The 19,600-nt window shown below is 38.8% G+C and overlaps 1 protein-coding gene across 1 annotated transcript in view; it reads right to left on the bottom strand.

Annotated features, from left to right (window-relative positions):
- Positions 1-17,263, bottom strand: part of IARS2 (isoleucyl-tRNA synthetase 2, mitochondrial) — a 67,973-nt gene extending 50,710 nt beyond the window's left edge. The window contains exons 1-2 of the mRNA XM_007455390.1: positions 16,937-17,263; positions 15,484-15,606 (exon numbers count right to left, since the gene is read on the bottom strand). Coding sequence (XP_007455452.1) covers positions 15,484-15,606; positions 16,937-17,203 — 390 coding nt within the window. The 5' untranslated portion in view covers positions 17,204-17,263. The remainder of the gene's footprint in view (positions 1-15,483; positions 15,607-16,936) is intronic.
- Positions 17,264-19,600: the final 2,337 nt, after the last annotated feature.

Raw genomic sequence — 19,600 nt, 5'->3', positions numbered from 1 at the left:
AGGCAAGAGACTTTTTCTTACCTCTTTGTTTCCTGGTGCGCGAGGAGAGGGGATTAAGAACGCTGCTCAAAGGAGCTCCAGAAACAGGTGCGAGCCGCGGCTAACAAGCGTGGACCCCAGAGGCGGGCATGAGACGCTAAGGCTGCTGCTGCCGCCACCAAGAAGCCTGTGTGCGAGCACAGGTCACTATCCACACCTCTCCTCCCGGGAGCCTGTGCAGCCCGCCACTGCCAGGGTCCCGGGATCCTGGGACAACTTCCCTGGGAGAACGCACAGCGCGCCTCAGGCTGGTGCAACATCACGTCGGCCACTGCTGCGCAGGCTTGCCCAGCATTCCATACCCCTCCCTCCCCCCGACCTGAGTGAGCCAGAGCCCCCACATCAGCGGCTCCTTTAACCCTGTCCTGTCTGAGCGAAGAACAGACGCCCTCAGGAGACGTACACGCAGAGGCGGGGCCAGTCCAAAGCTGAAGCTCAGGAGCTGGGCAAAAAAAGAAGAGAAAGGGAAATCTCTCCCAGCAGCCTCAGGAGCAGCAGATTAAAGCTCCACAGTCAACTTGATATACCTACCCTACATCTCTGGAATACCTGAATAGACAATGAATCATCCCAAAATTGAGGCGGTGGACTTTGGGAGCAACTGTAGACCTGGGGTTTGCTTTCTGCATTTAATTTGTTTCTGGTTTTATGTTTATCTTAGTTTAGTATTTAGAGATTATTAACATTGGTAGATTTGTTTACTAATTTGGCTGCTCTCTTCCTTTTTACACACACACACACATACACACACACACATATTTTTTTCCCCCCTTTTCTCTTTTTCTGAGTGTGTATCTGTATGCTTCTTTGTGTGATTTGCTGTATAGCTTCTGCTTTTACCATCTGTCCCAGGGTTCTACCTGTCCGTCTTTTTTTGGTTTTTCTTAGTATAGTTTTCAGCACTTCTTATCATTCGAGGATTGGTTTTTTTGATTTGGTTGCTCTCTTCTTTCTTACTTTCTGTTTTTTTTTATTACTTTCCTATATTTTTAATAATTTTTTTAAACTTTTTATTTTAATAACTTTTTCTTTTCTTTCTTTCTCTCTCCCTCCTTCCCCTCTTCCCCCTCCCTCCCTCTGTCTCCCTCTCTCTGTCTCTCTCTCTCTCTCTCTTTCTTTCTTTTCTCCCTTTTCTTCTGAGCTGTGTGGCTGACAAGGTCTTGGTGCTCCAGCCAGGTGTCAGGCCTGAGCATCTGAGGTGGGAGAGCTGAGTTCAGGACACTGGTACACCAGAGATCTCCAAGCCCCACGTAATATCAAGCAGTGAAAGCTCTCCCAGAGACCTCCATCTCAACACTAAGACCCAGCTCCACTCAACGACCAGCAAGCTACAGTGCTGGACACCCTATGCCAAGCAACTAGCAAGACAAAAGCACAACCCCACCCATTAGCAGAGAGGCTGACTAAAATCATAATAAGGTGACAGACACCCGAAAACACACCACCAGAAGCGGTCCTGCCGACCAGAAAGACAAGATCCAGCCTCATCCACCAGAACACAGGCACTAGTCCCCTCCACCAGGAAGCCTACACACCCACTGACCCCACCTTACCCACTGGGGGCAGACACCAAAAATAATAGGAATTATGAACCTGCAGCCTGCAAAAAGGAGACCCCAAACACAGTAAGTTAAGCAAAATGAGAAGACAGACAAATACACAGCAGATGAAGGAGCAAGATAAAAACCCACCAGACCAAACAACTAAAGGGGAAATAGGCAGCCTACCTGAAAAAGAATTCAGAGTAATAACAGTAAAGATGATCCAAAATCCTGGAAATAGAATGGAGAAAATATAAGAAACGTTTAACAAGGACCTAGATGAACTAAAGAGCAAACAAACATTGATGAAAAACACAATAAATGAAATTAAAAATTCTCTAGAACAAATCAATAGCAGAATAACTCAGGCAGAAGAAAGGATAAGTGACCTGGAAGATAAAATAGTGGGAATAATGACCACAGAGCAGAATAAAGAAAAAAGAATGAAAAGAATTCAGGACAGTCTCAGAGACCTCTGGGACAACATTAAACGCAACAGCATTCAAATTATAGGGGTTCCAGAAGAAGAAGAGAAAAAGAAAAGGATTGAGAAAATATTTGGAGAGATTATAGTTGAAAACTTCCCTAACATGGGAAAGGAAATAGTCAGTCAAGTCCAGGAAGTGCAGAGAGCCCCATACAGGATAAATCCAAGCAGCAACATGCCAGGACACATATTACTCAAACTATCAAAAATTAAATACAAAGAAAAAATATTAAAAGCAGCAAGGGAAAAGCAACAAATAATATACAAGGGAATCCCAATAAGGTTAACAGCTGATATTTCAGCAGAAACTCTGCAAGCCAGAAGGAAGTGGCAGGACATATTTAAAGTGATGAAAGGGAAAAACCTACAAGCAAGATTACTCTACCCAGCAAGGATGTCATTCAGATTCTACGGAGAAATTAAAAGCTTTACAGACAAGCAAAAGCTAAGAGAATTCAGCACCACCTAGCTTTACAACAAATGCTAAACAAACTTCTCTAGGCAGGAAACACAAGAGAAGGAAAAGACCTACAATAACAAACCCAAAACAATTAAGAAAATGGTAATAGGAAAATACATATCATTAACTACCTTAAAGGTAAATGGATTAAATGCTCCAACCAAAGACACACACTGGCTGAATGGACACAAAAACAAGAGCTATATATATGCTGTCTACAAGACAGCCACTTCAAACCTAGGGACACATACAGACTGAAAGTAAAGGGATGGAAAAAGATATTCTATGCAAATGGAAATCAAAAGAAAGCTGGAGTAGCAATTCTCAAATCAGACAAAACAAACTTTAAAATAAAGACTACTACAAGAGACAAAGAAGGACAATACATAATGATCAAGGGATCAATCCAACAAGAAGATATAACAATTGTAAATATTTATTCACCTAACACAAGAGCACCTCAGTACATAAGGCAAATGCTAACATAAAAGGGGAAAATGACAGTAACACAACAATAGTAGGAAACTTTAACACCCCACTTTTACCAATGGACAGACCAACCGAAATGAAAATAAACAAACACAAGCTTTAAATGATACATTAAAAAAGATGGACTTAATTGGTATTTAAAAGACATTGCATCCAAAAACAACAGAATACATTTTCTTCTCAAGTGCTCATGGAACATTCTCCAGGATAGATCATATTTTTGGTCACAAATCAAGCCTTGGTATATTTAAGAAAATTGAAATCATATCAAGTATCTTTTCCGGCCACAACGCTATGAGACTAGATATCAATTACAGGGAAAAGTCTGTAAAAAACAACAAACACACGGAGGTTAAACAATACACTACTAAATAACCAGGAGAACACTGAAGAAAACAAAGAGAAAATCACAAAATACCCAGAAACAAATAACAGTGAAAACAGGATGACCCAAAACCTATGGGATGCAGCAAAAGCAGTTTTAAGCGGGAAGTTTACAGTAATACAATCCTACCTCAAGAAACAAGAAAAATCTCAAATAAACCACCTAACCTTACACCTAAAGCAAGTAGAGAAAGAAGAACAAAAAAACCCCCAAAGTTAGCAGAAGGAAAGAAACCATAAAGTTCAGATCAGAAATAATTTATAAAAGAAATGAAGGAAACAATAGCAAATATAAATAAAACTAAAAGCTGATTCTTTGAGAATATAAACATAATTGATAAACCATTAGCCAGACTCACCAAGAAAAAAAGAGAGAAGGCTCAAATCAACAGAATTACAAATGAAAAAAGAGCAGTAACAACTGACACTGCAGAAATCCAAAGGATCATGAGAGATTACTACAAGCAACTATATGCCAATAAAATGGACAACCCGGAAGAAATGGACAAATTCTTACAAAAGGATAACCTTCCAAGACTGAACCAGGAAAAATAGAAAATATAAACAGATCAATCACAGGCACTGAAATTGAAACTGTGATGAAAAATCTTTCAACAAACAAAATCCCAGGACCAGGTGGCTTCACAGGTAAATTCTATCAAACATTTAGAGAAGAGCTAACACCTATCCTTCTCAAACTCTTCCAAATTATAGCAGAGGGAGGAACACTCCCAAACTCATTCTACGAGGCCACCATCACCCTGATACCAAAACCAAAGATGTCACAAAAAAAGAAAACTACAGGCCAATATCACTGATGAACGTAGATGCAAAATTCCTCAACAAAATACTAGCAAACAGAATCCAAAAACATTAAAAGGATCATACACCATGATCAAGTGGGGTTTCTCCCAGGAATGCAAGGATTCTTCAATATACATAAATCAATCAATGTGATAGACCATACTAACAAATTGAAGGAGAAAAACCATATGATCCTCTCAATAGATGCAGAAAAAGCTTTCGACAAACTTCAACACCCATTTATTATAAAAAACCTCCAGAAAGTAGGCATAGAGGGAATTTACCTCAACATAATAAAGGCCATATATGACAAACCCACAGCCAACATTGTCCTCAATGGTGAAAAAACGAAACCATTTCCTCTAAGATCAGGAATAAGACAAGGATGCCCACTCTCACCACTAGTACTCAACATAGTTTTGGAAGTTTTAGCAGCAGCAATTAGAGAAGAAAAAGAAATAAATGGAATTCAAATCGGAAAAGAAGTAAAGCTGTCACTGTTTCCAGATGACATGATACTATACATAGAGAATCCTAAAGATGCTACAAGAAAACTAGTAGAGCTAATCAATGAATTTGGTAAAGTAGCAGGATACAAAATTAATGCACAGAAATCTCTTGCATTCCTATACACTAATGATAAAAAACCTGAAAGAGAAATTAAGGAACCACTCCCATTTACCACTGCAACAAAAAGAATCAAATACCTAGGAATAAACCTACCTAAGGAGACAAAAGCCCTGTATGCAGAAAACTATAAGACACTGATGAAAGAAATTAAAGATGATATAAACAGATGGAGAGATATACCATGTTCTTGAATTGGAAAAATGAAGACTGAAAATGACTGTACTACCCAAAGCAATCTACACATTCAATGCAATCCCTATCAAACTACCAATGGCATTTTTACAGAACTAGAACAAAAAATTTCATAATTTGTATGGAAACACAAAAGACTCCAAACAGCCATAGCAATGTTAAGAAAGGAAAACGGAGCTGGAGGAATCAGGCTCCCTGAATTCAGACTGTACTACAAAGCTACAGTAATCAAGAGAGTATGGTACCGGCACAAAAATAGAAATATAGATCAATGGAACAGGAGAGAAAGCCCAGAGATAAACCACGCACATATGGTCGCCTTACCTTTGATAAAGGAGGCAAGAGTATACAATAGGGAAAAGACAGCCTCTTCAATAAGTGGTGCTGGGAGAAGTAGACAGCTACAAGTAAAAGAATGAAATTAGAACACTCTCTAACACCATAGAGAAAAAAACCTCAAAATGTATTAGAGACCTAAATGTAAGGCCAGACACTATCAAACTCTTAGAGGAAAACATAGGGAGAACACTCTATGACATAAATCACAGCAAGATCCTTTTTGACCCGCCTCCTAGAGAAAGGGAAATAAAAACAAAAATAAGCAAATGGGACCTAATGAAACTTAAAAGCTTTTGCACAGCAAAAGAAGCCATAGAAAAGACGAAAAGACAACCCTCAGAATGGGAGAAAATACTTGCAAAAGAAGCAACTGACAGAGGATTAATCTCTAAAATATGCAAGCAGCTCATGCAGCTCAATATCAGCATCAAAAAAACAAACAATCCAATCCAGAAATGGGCAGAAAACCTAACCAGACATTTCTCTAAAGAACATATACAGACTGACAACACACACATGAAATGATGCTCAGCATCACTAATCATTAGAGAAATGCAAATAAAAACTACAATGAGGTATCACCTCACACCAGTCAGAATGGCCATAATCAAAAAAACCTACAAACAATAAATGCTGGAGAGGGTGTGGAGAAAAGGGAACCCTCTTGCACTGTTGGTGGGAATGTAAATTGATACAGCCACTATGGAGAACAGTATGGAGGTTCCTTAGAAAACTAAAAACAGAACTACCATATGACCCAGCAATCCCACTACTGGGCATATACCCTGAGCAAACCATAATTCAAAAAAAGTCATGTACCACAATGTTCATTGCAGCACTACTTACTATAGGCAGGATATGGCCGCAACTAAGTGTCCATCGACAGATGAATGGATAAAGAAGACGTGGCACATATATACAATGGAATATTACTCAGCCATAAAAAGAAACGAAATTGAGTTATCTGTAGTGAGGTGGATGGACCTAGAGTCTGTCATACAGAGTCAAGTAAGTCAGAAAGAGAAAAATAAATACCATATGCTAACACATATATATGGAATCTAAAGGAAAAAAAATGGTTCTAAGAACCTAGGGGCAGGACAGGAATAAAGATGCAGATGTAGAGAATGGACCTGAGGACATGGGGAGGGGGAAGGGTAAGCTGGGACAAAGTGAGAGAGTGGCATGGACTTATATACACTACCAAATGTAAAACAGCTAGTGGGAAGCAGCTGCATAGCACCGGGAGATCAGCTCGGTGCCTTGTGACCACCTAGAGGGGTGTGATAGGGAGGGTGGGAGGGAGACGCAAGAGGTAGGATATATGGGGATATATGTATATGTATGGCTGATTCACTTTGTTATAAAGCAGAAACTAACACACCACTGTAAAGCAATTATACTCCAATAAAGATGTTAAAAAAATTTTTTAAATATATACAAAAAAATAATAATTGACAATTTCTGAAATTTACTGAAAAACACTAACCTACTCAACCAGAAAGCCAAATGAAGTACAAGAAGAATAAACACAGATGAATCCAAACAAAGATACATTACAGTAAAAATGCTGGAAGTGAGAAATAAGGAGAAAACCTTGAAAGCAGCAAAAGAAAAAAAGACTATCTACAAGAGAACCCCAATAACACAGCTGAGTTGTCAGTAGAAACAACGTAGGGCAGAGAGCAGTGGGATCACATATTGAAAGTGCTCAAAGAAAACATTCTCAACCAAGAATCCTACATCAGGCAGAGCTAAATTGAAAAAATGGAAGCAAGATAAAGCCACTCTTAAATTTGCATACTGCTTGCTGTTTACTACCTACCCACACAATTGACCTGGTACCTGCTAATACTCCCAAAATTCAAAGTCAAAAAAATTATTCTAAATTTTAATGTAAAGGCAAAGAAACCAAAATAGCTAAAGCAATTTTGAAAAAAAAAAAAATGGGAAGAATCACACCACCAAATTTCAAAACTTACTCTATAGCCATAGTAGACAAAACTGTGGTATTTGTGGAAAGAGAGACATACAGAACAAAAAAACCAAACAGAATATCCAGAAATAGGCCCACACAAGTTTGCCCAACTGAGTTTTGACATTGGTACAAAAGCAATTCATTAGGGAAAAGATAATAATGGTGCTGGAGCAAGTAAACAACCATATGGGAAAAAATAAAACTCAATCTAAGCCTCACACCTTATATAAACTCAAGATAGATCATGGGGTTTAAATGTAAAGTGTAAAACTTTTAGCAAAAAAAAAATCTTCAGGACCTCAGGTTAGGCAAAGAGTTTAGACATGACACTAAAGGCATGATTCATGAAAGGAAAAACTGATAAATTAGACTTCATCAAAATTTAAAACTTTCAATTTGCAACATACCCTGTTAAGAGGATGAAAACACAAGCTACAGACTGGGAGAAATAGTTGCAAACCGCGCATCCTGGTAAAGATTTAGTACCTAGAATATATAAAAAACTCTCAAAATAAAATAGTAAAAAATTAAACAATCTAATTAGAAAATGGCCAAAAGACATAAAGAGACATTTCACCAAAGAGGCTCAACAGATGGCAAATAAATAGATGGGAAAGTGTTTAACATCATTAGTCATTAAGGAAATGCAAATTTAAAACCAAAATGGGATACACAGCCATCAGAATGGCTGGAATAAAAAACAGTGACACCACCAAATGCTGCTGACATGCAGAGAAACAAGATCATTTGTACGTTACTGGTAGGAATGTAGAACGCTAAAAGCCACCACTTAAATCAGTTTGGTATTTTCTTAAAAAACTAAACATGCAACTACCATATGACTCAGCAAGTGCAGTCCTGGGCATTTATCCCACAGAAATGAAAACCTTACATTCAGACAAAAACCTGTATGTGAATGTTTATAATAGCTTTATTCCTAATAATATAAAAAACTGGCAACAAGCCATGTGTTAACAGGTGAATGGTGAAACAACCTGTGGTACATCACACCAAGGGATACCACTCAGCAATAAAACAGACTATTATTGATATGCTCAGTAACCTGGATGAGTCTCAGGGAAATTATGCTGAGTGAAAAAAGTCAATCCCCAAAACTGTATGATTACATTTACACAGCATTCTTGAAATGACAAAAATATAGAAGTAGAGAACAGATTAGTAGTTAGAACAGCTAAAGGAGGTGGTGGGAAAAGAGGGAAATGAATATAGCTATAAAAGGGCATCATGAGGGATTCTTGATGGAAATGTTTTGGTATCTTGATTGTATCGATGTCAACATCCTGGTTGTGATATGGTAGTTTTGCAGGATGTTACCATTGGGGGAAACTGGGTAAAAGGTACAAGGAGTCCTCTCTATTTCTTCTTACAAATGCACTTGAATCTACAATTACTTCAAATATAAACTTTAATTAAGACAAAATTTGAATGATATTGCTTTCAAATAGCATGTACTTAAAACACAATAAAAAAAAAAAACAAGCACTTCAGTTTTGTCCATGAAAAGAAATAAATGCCCTTTTTACCATCTGATGTAATATGTCTAATAATTTGAAAATGAGCTATCAAGCAGCATAATTTGGCCTCTGTGGAAGCAAACAAACTTAATACTGAGGAATGTGCAATATGTGTAACACATCTCAAATGTTTTAAAAGTTTTTAATACAATTAACTGTTCTAATACATTGTATAATACATATTATAATTCTGCTCTAATAGCAATACTGACTTGTTTAGTGACCAGATTTCTGGTTTTGAAAATACAGACAGATGTCAAAGGTCGTGCCCTCTCCAAATTTTCCATTAAAGTATACACAAAAATAAAGGACTGAGGGCTTCCCTGGTGGCGCAGTGCTTGAGAGTCCGCCTGCCGATGCAGGAGACGCGGGTTCGTGCCCCGTTTCGGGAGGATCCCACATGCCGCAGAGCGGCTGGGCCCGTGAGCCATGGCCGCTGAGCCTGCGCGTCCGGAGCCTATGCTCCGCAAATGGGAGAGGCCACAACAGTGAGAGGCCCGCATAACGCAAGAAAAAAAAAATAAAAAATAAAGGACTGAAAAAAATAGTGAATAAATTTTGGTACATTCTCTCAGTGGAATGCTACTAACCAATTAAAGACAATTAAAAAGGAATCAATTATTGACATCTATAACAGCACCTACGAGTATCAAAAAATACTACATGAGTTAAAGAAGCCAGACACAGAAGAATATATGTTATGATTCAACCTACCTGAAATTTTACAATGGGAAAAAAAATTAAAGCAATAGAAACCAAAACAGTGAAGAGGGCAGGAACTCCTCATTCTAAGAGGCCAGCATTACCCTGATACCAAAACCACACAAGGACACGACTAAAAAAAGAAAATTACAGGCCAATATTACTTATGAACACAGAAGCAAAAATCCTCAACAAAATGTTAGCAAAGTGAATTCAATAATTCATTAAAAGGATCATACACCATGATCAAGTAGGATTTATTCCAGGGATGCAAGGATGATTCAGTATCTGCAAATCAATCAATGTGATACATCACATTAACAGAACAAAGAATAAAAATCATATGATCATTTCACACGGTGCAGAAAAAGTGTTTGCCAAAATCCATTTATGATAAAACTCTCAACAAACTGGGTATAGAGAGAACATAACCTGAAATAATAAAGGCCATATTTGACAAGCCCACAGCTAACATCATACTCAGTGGTGAAAAGCTAAAAGCTTTTCTTCTGAGATCAGGAACAAGACAAGGGTGTCTACTCTTACCACTTTTATTTCAACATAGTATTAGAAATCCTAGCCACAGCAATCAGACAAGAAAAAGAAATAAAAGGAATCTAAATTGGAAAGGAAGAAGTAAAACTGTCACTGTTTGCAGATGACATAATACTATATATAGAAAATCCTAAAGATGTCACAAAAAACTATTAGAATTCATCAAGTTCAGTACAGTTGCAGGATACAAAAATAATATACAGAAATCTTTTGCATTTCTTTACACAAACAACAAACTATCAGAAATAGAAATTAAGAAAACAATCTCATTTACAACTGCATTAAAAAGAATAAAATACCTAGGAATAAATCTAAGGTAAAAGACCTGTGCTCCAAAAGCTATGGCACTGATGAAAGAAACTGAAGATGACACAAACAAATGCAAACAAATGGAAAGATAAAGTCTGCTCATTGATTGGAAGAATATTTTTAAAATGACCATACTACCCAAGACAATCTACAGATTCAATGCAATCCCTATCAAGATACCAACAACATTTTTCACAGAACTAGAACATATAATTCTAAAATTTATATGGAAACACAAAGACCATGAACAGCCAAAACAATCTTGATAAGGAAGAAAAAAGCTGGAGGTATCATGCACTCTGATTGCAAACTACACTACAAAGCCACAGTCATCAAAACAGTATGATACTGGAACAAAAAACAGACACATTTATCAATGTAACAGAATAGAGAGCCCAGAAATAAACCCCACATTTATATGGCCAATGAATCTATGACAAAGGAGGCGAAAATGTACAATGGGAAAAAGACAGTCTGTTCAATAAATGGTGTTGGGAAAACTGCATAGCTACATGGAAAAGAATGACACTAGACCACTTTCATATACCATATACAGAGATAAACTCAAAATGGATTAAAGACTTGAATTTAAGACCTGAAACCTTAAAACTCTTAGACAAAAACAAAGGCAGTAAGCTCTCTGACATGGGTCTTAGCAATATTTTTTTGGATCTTTCTCCTCAGGCAAGGGCAACAAAAGCAAAAATAAATAGGACTACATCAAACTAAAAAGCTTTTTGCACAGTGAAGGGAATAATCTAGAAAACTAAAAGGCAATCTAGGGAATCGGAGAAGATTTTCAAATGATATGTCCGATAAGGAGTTAATATACAAAATCTATAAAGAACTCATACAACTCAACAGCAAAAAAAGAAAGAAAAGAAAACACACACACACACACACACACACACACACACACACACACAAAACTCAATTAAAGAATGGGCAGAAGACCTGAACAGACGTTTTTCCAAAGAAGATATACAGATGGCCAACAAGCACATGAAAAGATACTCAATATCACTAATCATCAGGGAAATGCAAGTCAAAAGCACACTCAGATATCACCTCACATCTGTAAGAATGCCTATTACCAAAGAGACAACAAATAATGACACAGAGAAAAGGGAACCCTTGTCTACTATTGGTAGGAATGTAAACTGATACAACCATTATGGAAGACAGTATGAAAATTCCTCAAAAATTAAAATCAGAACTATCAATACCATACTATTTAGCAATTCCACTTCTGGGTATTTATCTGAAGAAGACAAAGACACTAATTTGAAAAGATACACACATTTCCATGTTCACAGCAGCATTATTTACAATAGCGACCTAAGATATGGAAGCAACCTAAGTGTCTATCAATAGATGCATAGATAAAGGGTATGTGGCATATATATATATATAATGGAATATTACTCAGCCATAAAAAAACAATAAAATCTTGCCACTTGGGACCTAGAAATAAGTGAAATAAGTTACACAGAGAAAGACAAATATCGTATGATTTCACTTATATGTGGAATCAAACAAAACAAAACAAACAAATATAAAAAAAAGAAAAACAAACTCATAGATACAGAGAACAAACTGATGGTTACCAGAGGGAAAGGGGGTAGGGCGATGTTCAAAAAGGTGAAAGGAAAGGTGAAAGGGATTCAGAAGTCCAATTTACACTTATAAAATAAATAAGTCACAGGGATGTAATGTACAGTATAGGGAATATAGTAATATTGTATAATAAATTGTATCGTGACAGTAACCAGACCTACTATGGTGATCATTTAGTACTGTATAAAAATACTGAATCACTATGTTGTACACCTAAAACTAATTAATATTGTAAATCAATTATACTTCAATAAATGTGTGTATATATATACACATATATACATATCTTCTATATCTTGCACTGGGAGATTAACAGATGTATACAGCTGTCATAACTCATCAAACTGAATAATTTAAGATTGATGCATGTTACCACAGGTTATTCTGGAAAAAAATTTTTTGAGAACAATGAAATTAATTATACATTCGTCCAGTACTATGCAAAGGTGCCAGTCTATTTCAAGAGAAAGAGCTTTACATCAAAATGTAAGTCAACTCACTGCTTCCTTCATCAAGAAAGTCTTGCTACAAAAATAGTCACTAAACTGTGTGTTTAGTAACCAAGTTGATTTACATTCTGGTTGAAGCTCTCTATTTCAACACAGGCAGGCCTGAAACATACAATTTGATATCAACAGCCACTCAGCTGGGCTAGCAGCCTGTGGGAGAAGGAAGAAAGAAGAAATGGGGCTTAGAGCAAGCTTAAACTTGAAAATCCCTTCCATTCCTCTCAAATTCAAAGGAATTTTGTATTCCATTTCATATCATGTGTTACAGTCTGAATGTCTGTGTGTCCCCAAAACCCCTCCTTTCATATGTTAGAGCCATAACCCTCAATGTGTTAGGAAATGAAATTTGGGGGGTAATTAGGGCTAGATGATGTCATAAGAGTGGGGCTCTAATGATGTAAACAGTGCCCTTATAAGAAAAGCGTTCTTCCCCTCTCCCCCTCTTCCCTCCACCACCCCCTACCCCCATGTGAGGACACAGTGAGAAGGTAGTTTTCTGTAAGCAAGGAAGAGAGCCAAGATCAGCTGGCACCTTAATCTTGGACTTCCCAGCCTCCAGAACTGTAAGAAATAAATGTATGTTTGTTAAGCCACTCAGTGTAAGGTATTTTGTTATAGCAGCCCAAGCAGATTAATATGTGTCTTAACATAAAATGGTTTTGAATGACTGGTTAAATATGATTTTTCTCCCAAACTACAAATAAAATTGATATTATGGGAAGATATACCACATTTACCCTAGTTTTAAAAATACCACCCAAGACTGGGGTATCATAATACCTTAAATGGATCAATCACATACCTGCCTATTTTATTTTATTTTATCTTATTTTATTTTCTAATTTAATTTAATTTTTAAAATTTTCTTTATTGCATTTTATTCTATGCTATTCTATTTATTTATTTCTGGCCTTGCGATGCGGCTTGCAGGATCTTAGATCCCCTACCAGGGAAGGAACTCAGGACCCCAGCAGTGAGAGCCCCAAGTCCTAACCACTGGACCACCAGGGAATTCCCATGCCTCTTATTTTAAATAGAAAAACAAGGTTTAATTTATGAAAGTGCTCAAACATATCCATTGTAAATATTGGATAATACCCAGAATGCAAGAACAGAAGGAAAAAATTACACGCCATTTTGTCAAATGGGGGCATTTTGGGCTTCCCTGGTGGCGCAGTGGTTGAGAGTCTGCCTGTCGATGCAGGGGACACATGCAGGGGAAGATCCCACATGCTGCGGAGCAGCTGGGCCCGTGAGCCATGGCCACTGAGCCTGTGCGACCGGAGCCTGTGCTCCGCAACGGGAGAGGCCACAACAGTGAGAGGCCCGCGTACCGCAAAAAAAAAACAAAAAACGGGGGCATTTCAAGGAGTCTTACAAGGCTCATCCAAGTACCTGAGTAAGTTGACTAAAAAGGAAAAAAATTCTGACTGGATGCTAGAAATTAAGATTTAGATACTCTTCTACATTCAAAAGGCACACTGATGTCAAGCAACAAAATCTTTGCTTTGCAAAAGGCGTGCATGTGTAATTACTGCTCTACTTGGCAAAAAAGTCTCTTGGGGTTCTGTAGGGGGTGGGAGGGAATGCCAAATGAATTCAAAAACTCAAGGAGTGTACTAATATAAAATGATTTAACCTAATGTAGGTGAGAAATAAGAATCAGTAAAGAAAGGTCAGCTGATAAATAGCCTGTAATAAAAACAACTGTTTCCTGGAAAGCAGACCACTTAACTACTATTACCTCAGCATAACCATGAAGCAAACTATAATCATTCTTACTCTTCATGGTAGAAAGCAGAGAAAGCCTACGTGACACTCAGGGAAGTCAAGTGAGTTCTCTTAGAGGAGAACCTAAATTTCTCACTCAATTCATTTACTATTTAAAATGCACCTAGCAGCCACCCCTCAAAAACAAAACAAAATGCAACCCTGAACTGTATAGGGTGATGACCTATCAATTTACATACCCAGTATAGACCTCTCGCCTCCAACTGCCTATTTAGTATCTCCACCTGCACGTCTCATCCTGTCTCTAAGGAAACATGCCCAGGTCTGAACTCCTGACTTCTTCCCCCAAACTGATCTTCCCAGTCTTCTCCATCTCAGGTAAGAGCTCTTCTGACTTTCTAAGTGCTCGAGATGCTTCTTGGAGGCATCCCTGACTCTTCTCATTTTCTCACCCCACACATCTAATCCATCAGCAAATCCTGTCAGCTCTACCTCCAAACTATACCCAGAACCTGACTATTTCTCACACTACTTTCATGGCTCCAACCCTGGTCAAAATGGCCATCATCTCTCTCAATTATGCACTGGTCCCCTTCTTAGTCTCCCTATTTCCAAACTCCCTCTACCTCTACAGTCTATTGCTCACATAGCAGCCAAGAATGACCTAATCACCTCTCAAAGGCCCCACCTCCAAATACTACCATATTAGGGATTAGGTTTCAACGTATTATTTGCAGGGGGTGGGAGCCAGGACGACACACAGACAAATAAATATTCAGTCTATAGCAGTTGCTATATTATCTAACATATTAAATATTTTACTTATTTATCTTATTATGCCTTCCTGTTTAGAGCACAAGCTCCATAAAGCCAGGACTTATCCTTATTTTGTTCACTGCTATTCCCAGAGTCTAGACAATACCTGGCACATAATAGATGCTCACTAATGATTTACTGAATAAAATGATACTTAGTAACATAAAACAAGTTCAAAGCAAATACGAGTGATGTTATTTTTCACACAGTACTGAAACTGTTTATTGCTACTTTCTATTAAGACATTTTAGTTTAAGTATGCCAAAGCAAATTTACATAACTGTCATAAAACTAGAATATACTCTTTTGCAAAGTGTATTTAAATAAAGGTGTTCCCTCAAGTCTTGTAACCTAAATTATAATTACCTTATTTAAAGCATGTCCAACATGAGGGTCACCATTTGCATAAGGAGGTCCATCGTGAAGACAAAACTCTGTCTTCACTTTTCTTTCTCTTTGCCATGAATAAAGTTCCAAAAATCCACATTTCTGTTTAAAAAGAACAATAATGTCTGAACATCATGTAAATACATACTCCTGAATCTTACCATAAATAACAACTAACACTTGCTTATTTCCTATCCCATTCTAATGTATTCAACTCTAAAACACAAATGGTGAGGTTTCTAAAATGCACATCTGAGTATTCATCTTTTAACACTTTTGAATAGCTTCTCCGTAGACTTCAGTTTAAAGTCTAAGTGCTTTATAAACATATACAGGACCCTACAAAGGTTTAGTAGGGCAGTCTCTCAGCACTCCCCACCCTCCACTCCATGCTGAAGGACCTGTAGATCCCCCATTTCACACACACACACACACACACACACACACACTCACATCTTATTCCTGCTATCCTTTGGCCTCAACGCTTGCCACTCTCTTAATTTGGAATAACACTGATTGTAATCCCACTCTCCTTCCCCCACTTGCTGTGTGACCTTGACCAAGTCACTTTGCCTTTGTAGGCCTATTCCCTCATTTGAAAAAAATGTTAATAATATCCAACTCACCAAGCTGGTGTGAAGATTATATGAGAAAATATCTGCAACTGTCACAGTTCCAGAAATACAGAAGGTACTGGATAAAACACTTAAAAAAATTAGATGGCCAAAACAGGTTTGTGAGTCTAGAACTCTGAGAGCTGTCATAAGAATATTTATGCTAAGCATATTTACTTAGACAATATATCCAAACTATCAGGGATTTTAAAGACTCTATAATTACACAAATTAACAAGTGAATCTCTGCCCTTAGAAAATTCAGTCTAATACAGGAGACAGAGGCACAGTTTAAGAAGTGGACTCTGAGGAAGTAACCACAGCTACCTGACCTTTCAAACAAGCCGAAATTCCAACTAGGGACCTACTGATACCACAAGAGTGAGCTTCAACTTCTCATAATCGAATTTTTATTTATATGTGTACATGTTAATTTACTTTTTAAAATCCACTGGAAAAGCGTCCAAATTCGACTGGTTCTGTCTAAGCTAAAACTGGGACTTCTATTCCATCCGTGCTGAGCATCGCTGGTTCCCCTTTAGCATTCCGCTCTGGAACCGGCCACCTCTATGGTACTTGCCTAGAGGTTTCTGCACTTCTGTTTTCACCCAATACAACCTGTGGGAAGCGCATGATTTCCACTGACCTGGTCGCAATACCCCCGGCCCAAAAGGGCCCGGAGCCTGCGGCCGGGTCTCGCCCCGCCCGGGGTGTGAGTGGCCCAGGCGTGGCTCCGGGAAACGCCCGTGTCCACCTTCCTGAAGCCCCCCTCCCGAAGCCCCCCTCCCGGCCCGCGCCGCGCACAGGCCGGCCCGTACCTGTTGGACCTCCAGCTCCGTGTCGGGCTGCTGGCGGCCCAGCAGCTTCATGGGGAAGCTGGTCTGCGGCAGCAACACCGTGTCCCGATAGCTGCCATTACTCGAATTCTGCAGCTGGTTACTGGCCCCGGTGACTGACCGCACCAAAAGCCTCCTCGTCGCCCCTCGCCAGCCAGGCCGACGAGGAAGGCGGGGCGGCACCCACAAATTCCGGGCCACGGCCAGGGCCGCTGCTCCCGGCCCGCGAGGGCGCAGCCCCCAACGCATGGCGAGTCAGGCCAACCCCAGGCTCCGGAGAGGCGCCGGGGCCTACTTTCCGGCCCGACTGTAGGGAAGAGGGAGACCAGAGCACCTGCGCAAGCCTTAGCGGGAGTGCGCAAGCGCGGGGCGGGGAAGGGGCGGGGAGGCGCAGGGGGCGGGGCCACGTCAGCGACCCCGCGGCAACCATCCCGGATCGGGGCTCATACCCAGAGGCCGGAGGAGATGGGGCAGGCGCCACCGGCTCATATTTCAATCACAGCGGCCTGCCTTTTTAGAAAGTATAGTTTCTTTAATCCAGTATAACCCAGATATTATCACTTCAACAGGTAATTAACAAAAATTGTAAGTATGATATTTCACATTCTTTCTCTTCATGTTAAGTCTTCATAATGTGCTATGTATTTTACACATACAGCACATCTCCATTTGGACTAGGAGCTTGCCAAGTGCTCAACAACTACATGGGGCTAATGGCTACCTTACTGGGAAGCACCGCTTTAGCGAGTACAACCTACCTCCACATAACATGTTGTTGAATGCAACAGTACTCTCTGTTTACTCCTAAAACCTGCACTGAGGGTACACTGAGCTATCAGAGCAGAAGGCTACTCTCTAGGACACCCGCACACTTCTCTTCCCACCTGTTGGGCTCACAGTCATTTGTGTTTATCCTTGAACTTATTCATGCCAGTTGTACTTGCTGTGTAATTATGCAATTTAATTATAAAAACCAATGGATGGTAAATTTTGTTATACTTATTTGTAACATAATAAAATAAATGGTCTGACTTAACTCAGTTGTTATGAAAATCAAATGAGATTGTGTAAGTAAAAGTCTTCTCAAACTAGAACTCCATGTAATGGCAGCCATTTGTTGATACTGCTCTCTGGTAAGTTTTTTTTTTTTTTAATAGAAATTATTGTTTCTTTCTAATTACAAAACTTTGGGAGTTACAGAAGAGCACACAAGTGAAAATTGTTCACTAACCACACTCTCCCCGAAACCAGTTTTTTTTTTTTTTAATTTTGGGCCCTGCCACATGCAGGATCTTAATTCCCTGACCAGGGACCAAACCCATGCCCCCTGCATTGGAAGCACAAAATCCTAACCACTGGGCCACCAGGGAATTCCCAAAGCAATTTTTTTTTTTTAATGAAAACTAAGCTGATGTTCTTAAGAATCTAGTAAAAGCATGTCTCTAAAAAACAAGAACTGCTGTTGAATTAGATGAAGCTAAAACAATTGTAAAGTAGTGGGGAAAACATTGTAAAAAATTTGTAAGTATTGTGCTCTTAGAGTTTTCCTAATTGTCTAACCTACAAAACCAGATGGTGCAGTATGGCTCTGCATTATCAGGAAAGATAAAGCAAAATTCCAATCTGGGGACAGAAGCTCCAAGAAGGTTTGGACACTCCTACACTGTTGATGGGAATGTAAATTGGTGCAGCCACTGTGGAAAACAATATGGAGGTTTCTCAAAAATTAAAAACAAAACAACCATATGATCCAGCAATCCCACTGTTGGGTATGTATATGAAAAAACAAAAACGCTAACTGGAAAAGACACATGCACTCCAATGTTCATAGCTGCATTACTTACAAAATTGTCAAGGTATGTAAGCAACGTAACTGTCCATCAACAGATGAATAGATAAAATGTGTTATGTCTATATACAACGGAATACTTCTCGACCATAAAAAATAATGAAATTTTGCGTTTGCAGCAACATGAATGGACTTGGAGGCCATTATGCTAAGTGAAATAAGTCAGAGAGAGAAAGACAAATACAGTTATGATATCACTTATATGTGGAATCTAAAAATATACAATGAACTAGTGAATAAAACAGAAAAGAAGCAGACACAGATATAGACAGCAAACTAGTGCTTACCAGCAGAGAGAGCGGAAAGGGAAGGGGCAATATAGGAGTAGGGGAAAAAGGTTATTATGGGATTATACAAAATCATGTGCAAAATTTTTGAAAATTGTATAGCACTATAGAATTTAATGCAATTTTTACCCAATTAAAAAAATGGGGCTTCCCTGGTGGTGCAGTGGTTGAGAATCCGCCTGCCAATGCAGGGGACATGGGTTTGAGCCCTGATCCAGGAAGATCCCACATGCAGCAAAGCTACTAAGCCCGTACACCACAACTACTGAGCCTGTGTGCCACAACTACTGAGCCCACATGCCACAACTACTGAAGCCCGCATTCCTAGAGCCCATGCTCGGCAATGAGAGAAGCCACCAAAATGAGAAGACCACTCTCCGCAACTAGAGAAAGCCTGTGCACAGCAACGAAGACCCAATGCAGCCAAAAATAAAAATAAATAAATTTATTTTTTTAAGTGAAAATAAAATAAAGCATATGAAACTAGGAAAATAAGAAAAAAAAAGGCTT

Source organism: Lipotes vexillifer, unplaced genomic scaffold (assembly GCF_000442215.2).
Source record: "Lipotes vexillifer unplaced genomic scaffold, Lipotes_vexillifer_v1.1 scaffold403, whole genome shotgun sequence".
Lineage (NCBI taxonomy): Eukaryota > Metazoa > Chordata > Mammalia > Artiodactyla > Lipotidae > Lipotes > Lipotes vexillifer.
The sequence above is the reverse complement of the archived record's forward strand: the minus strand, read 5'-3'. Positions and strand labels throughout refer to the sequence as shown.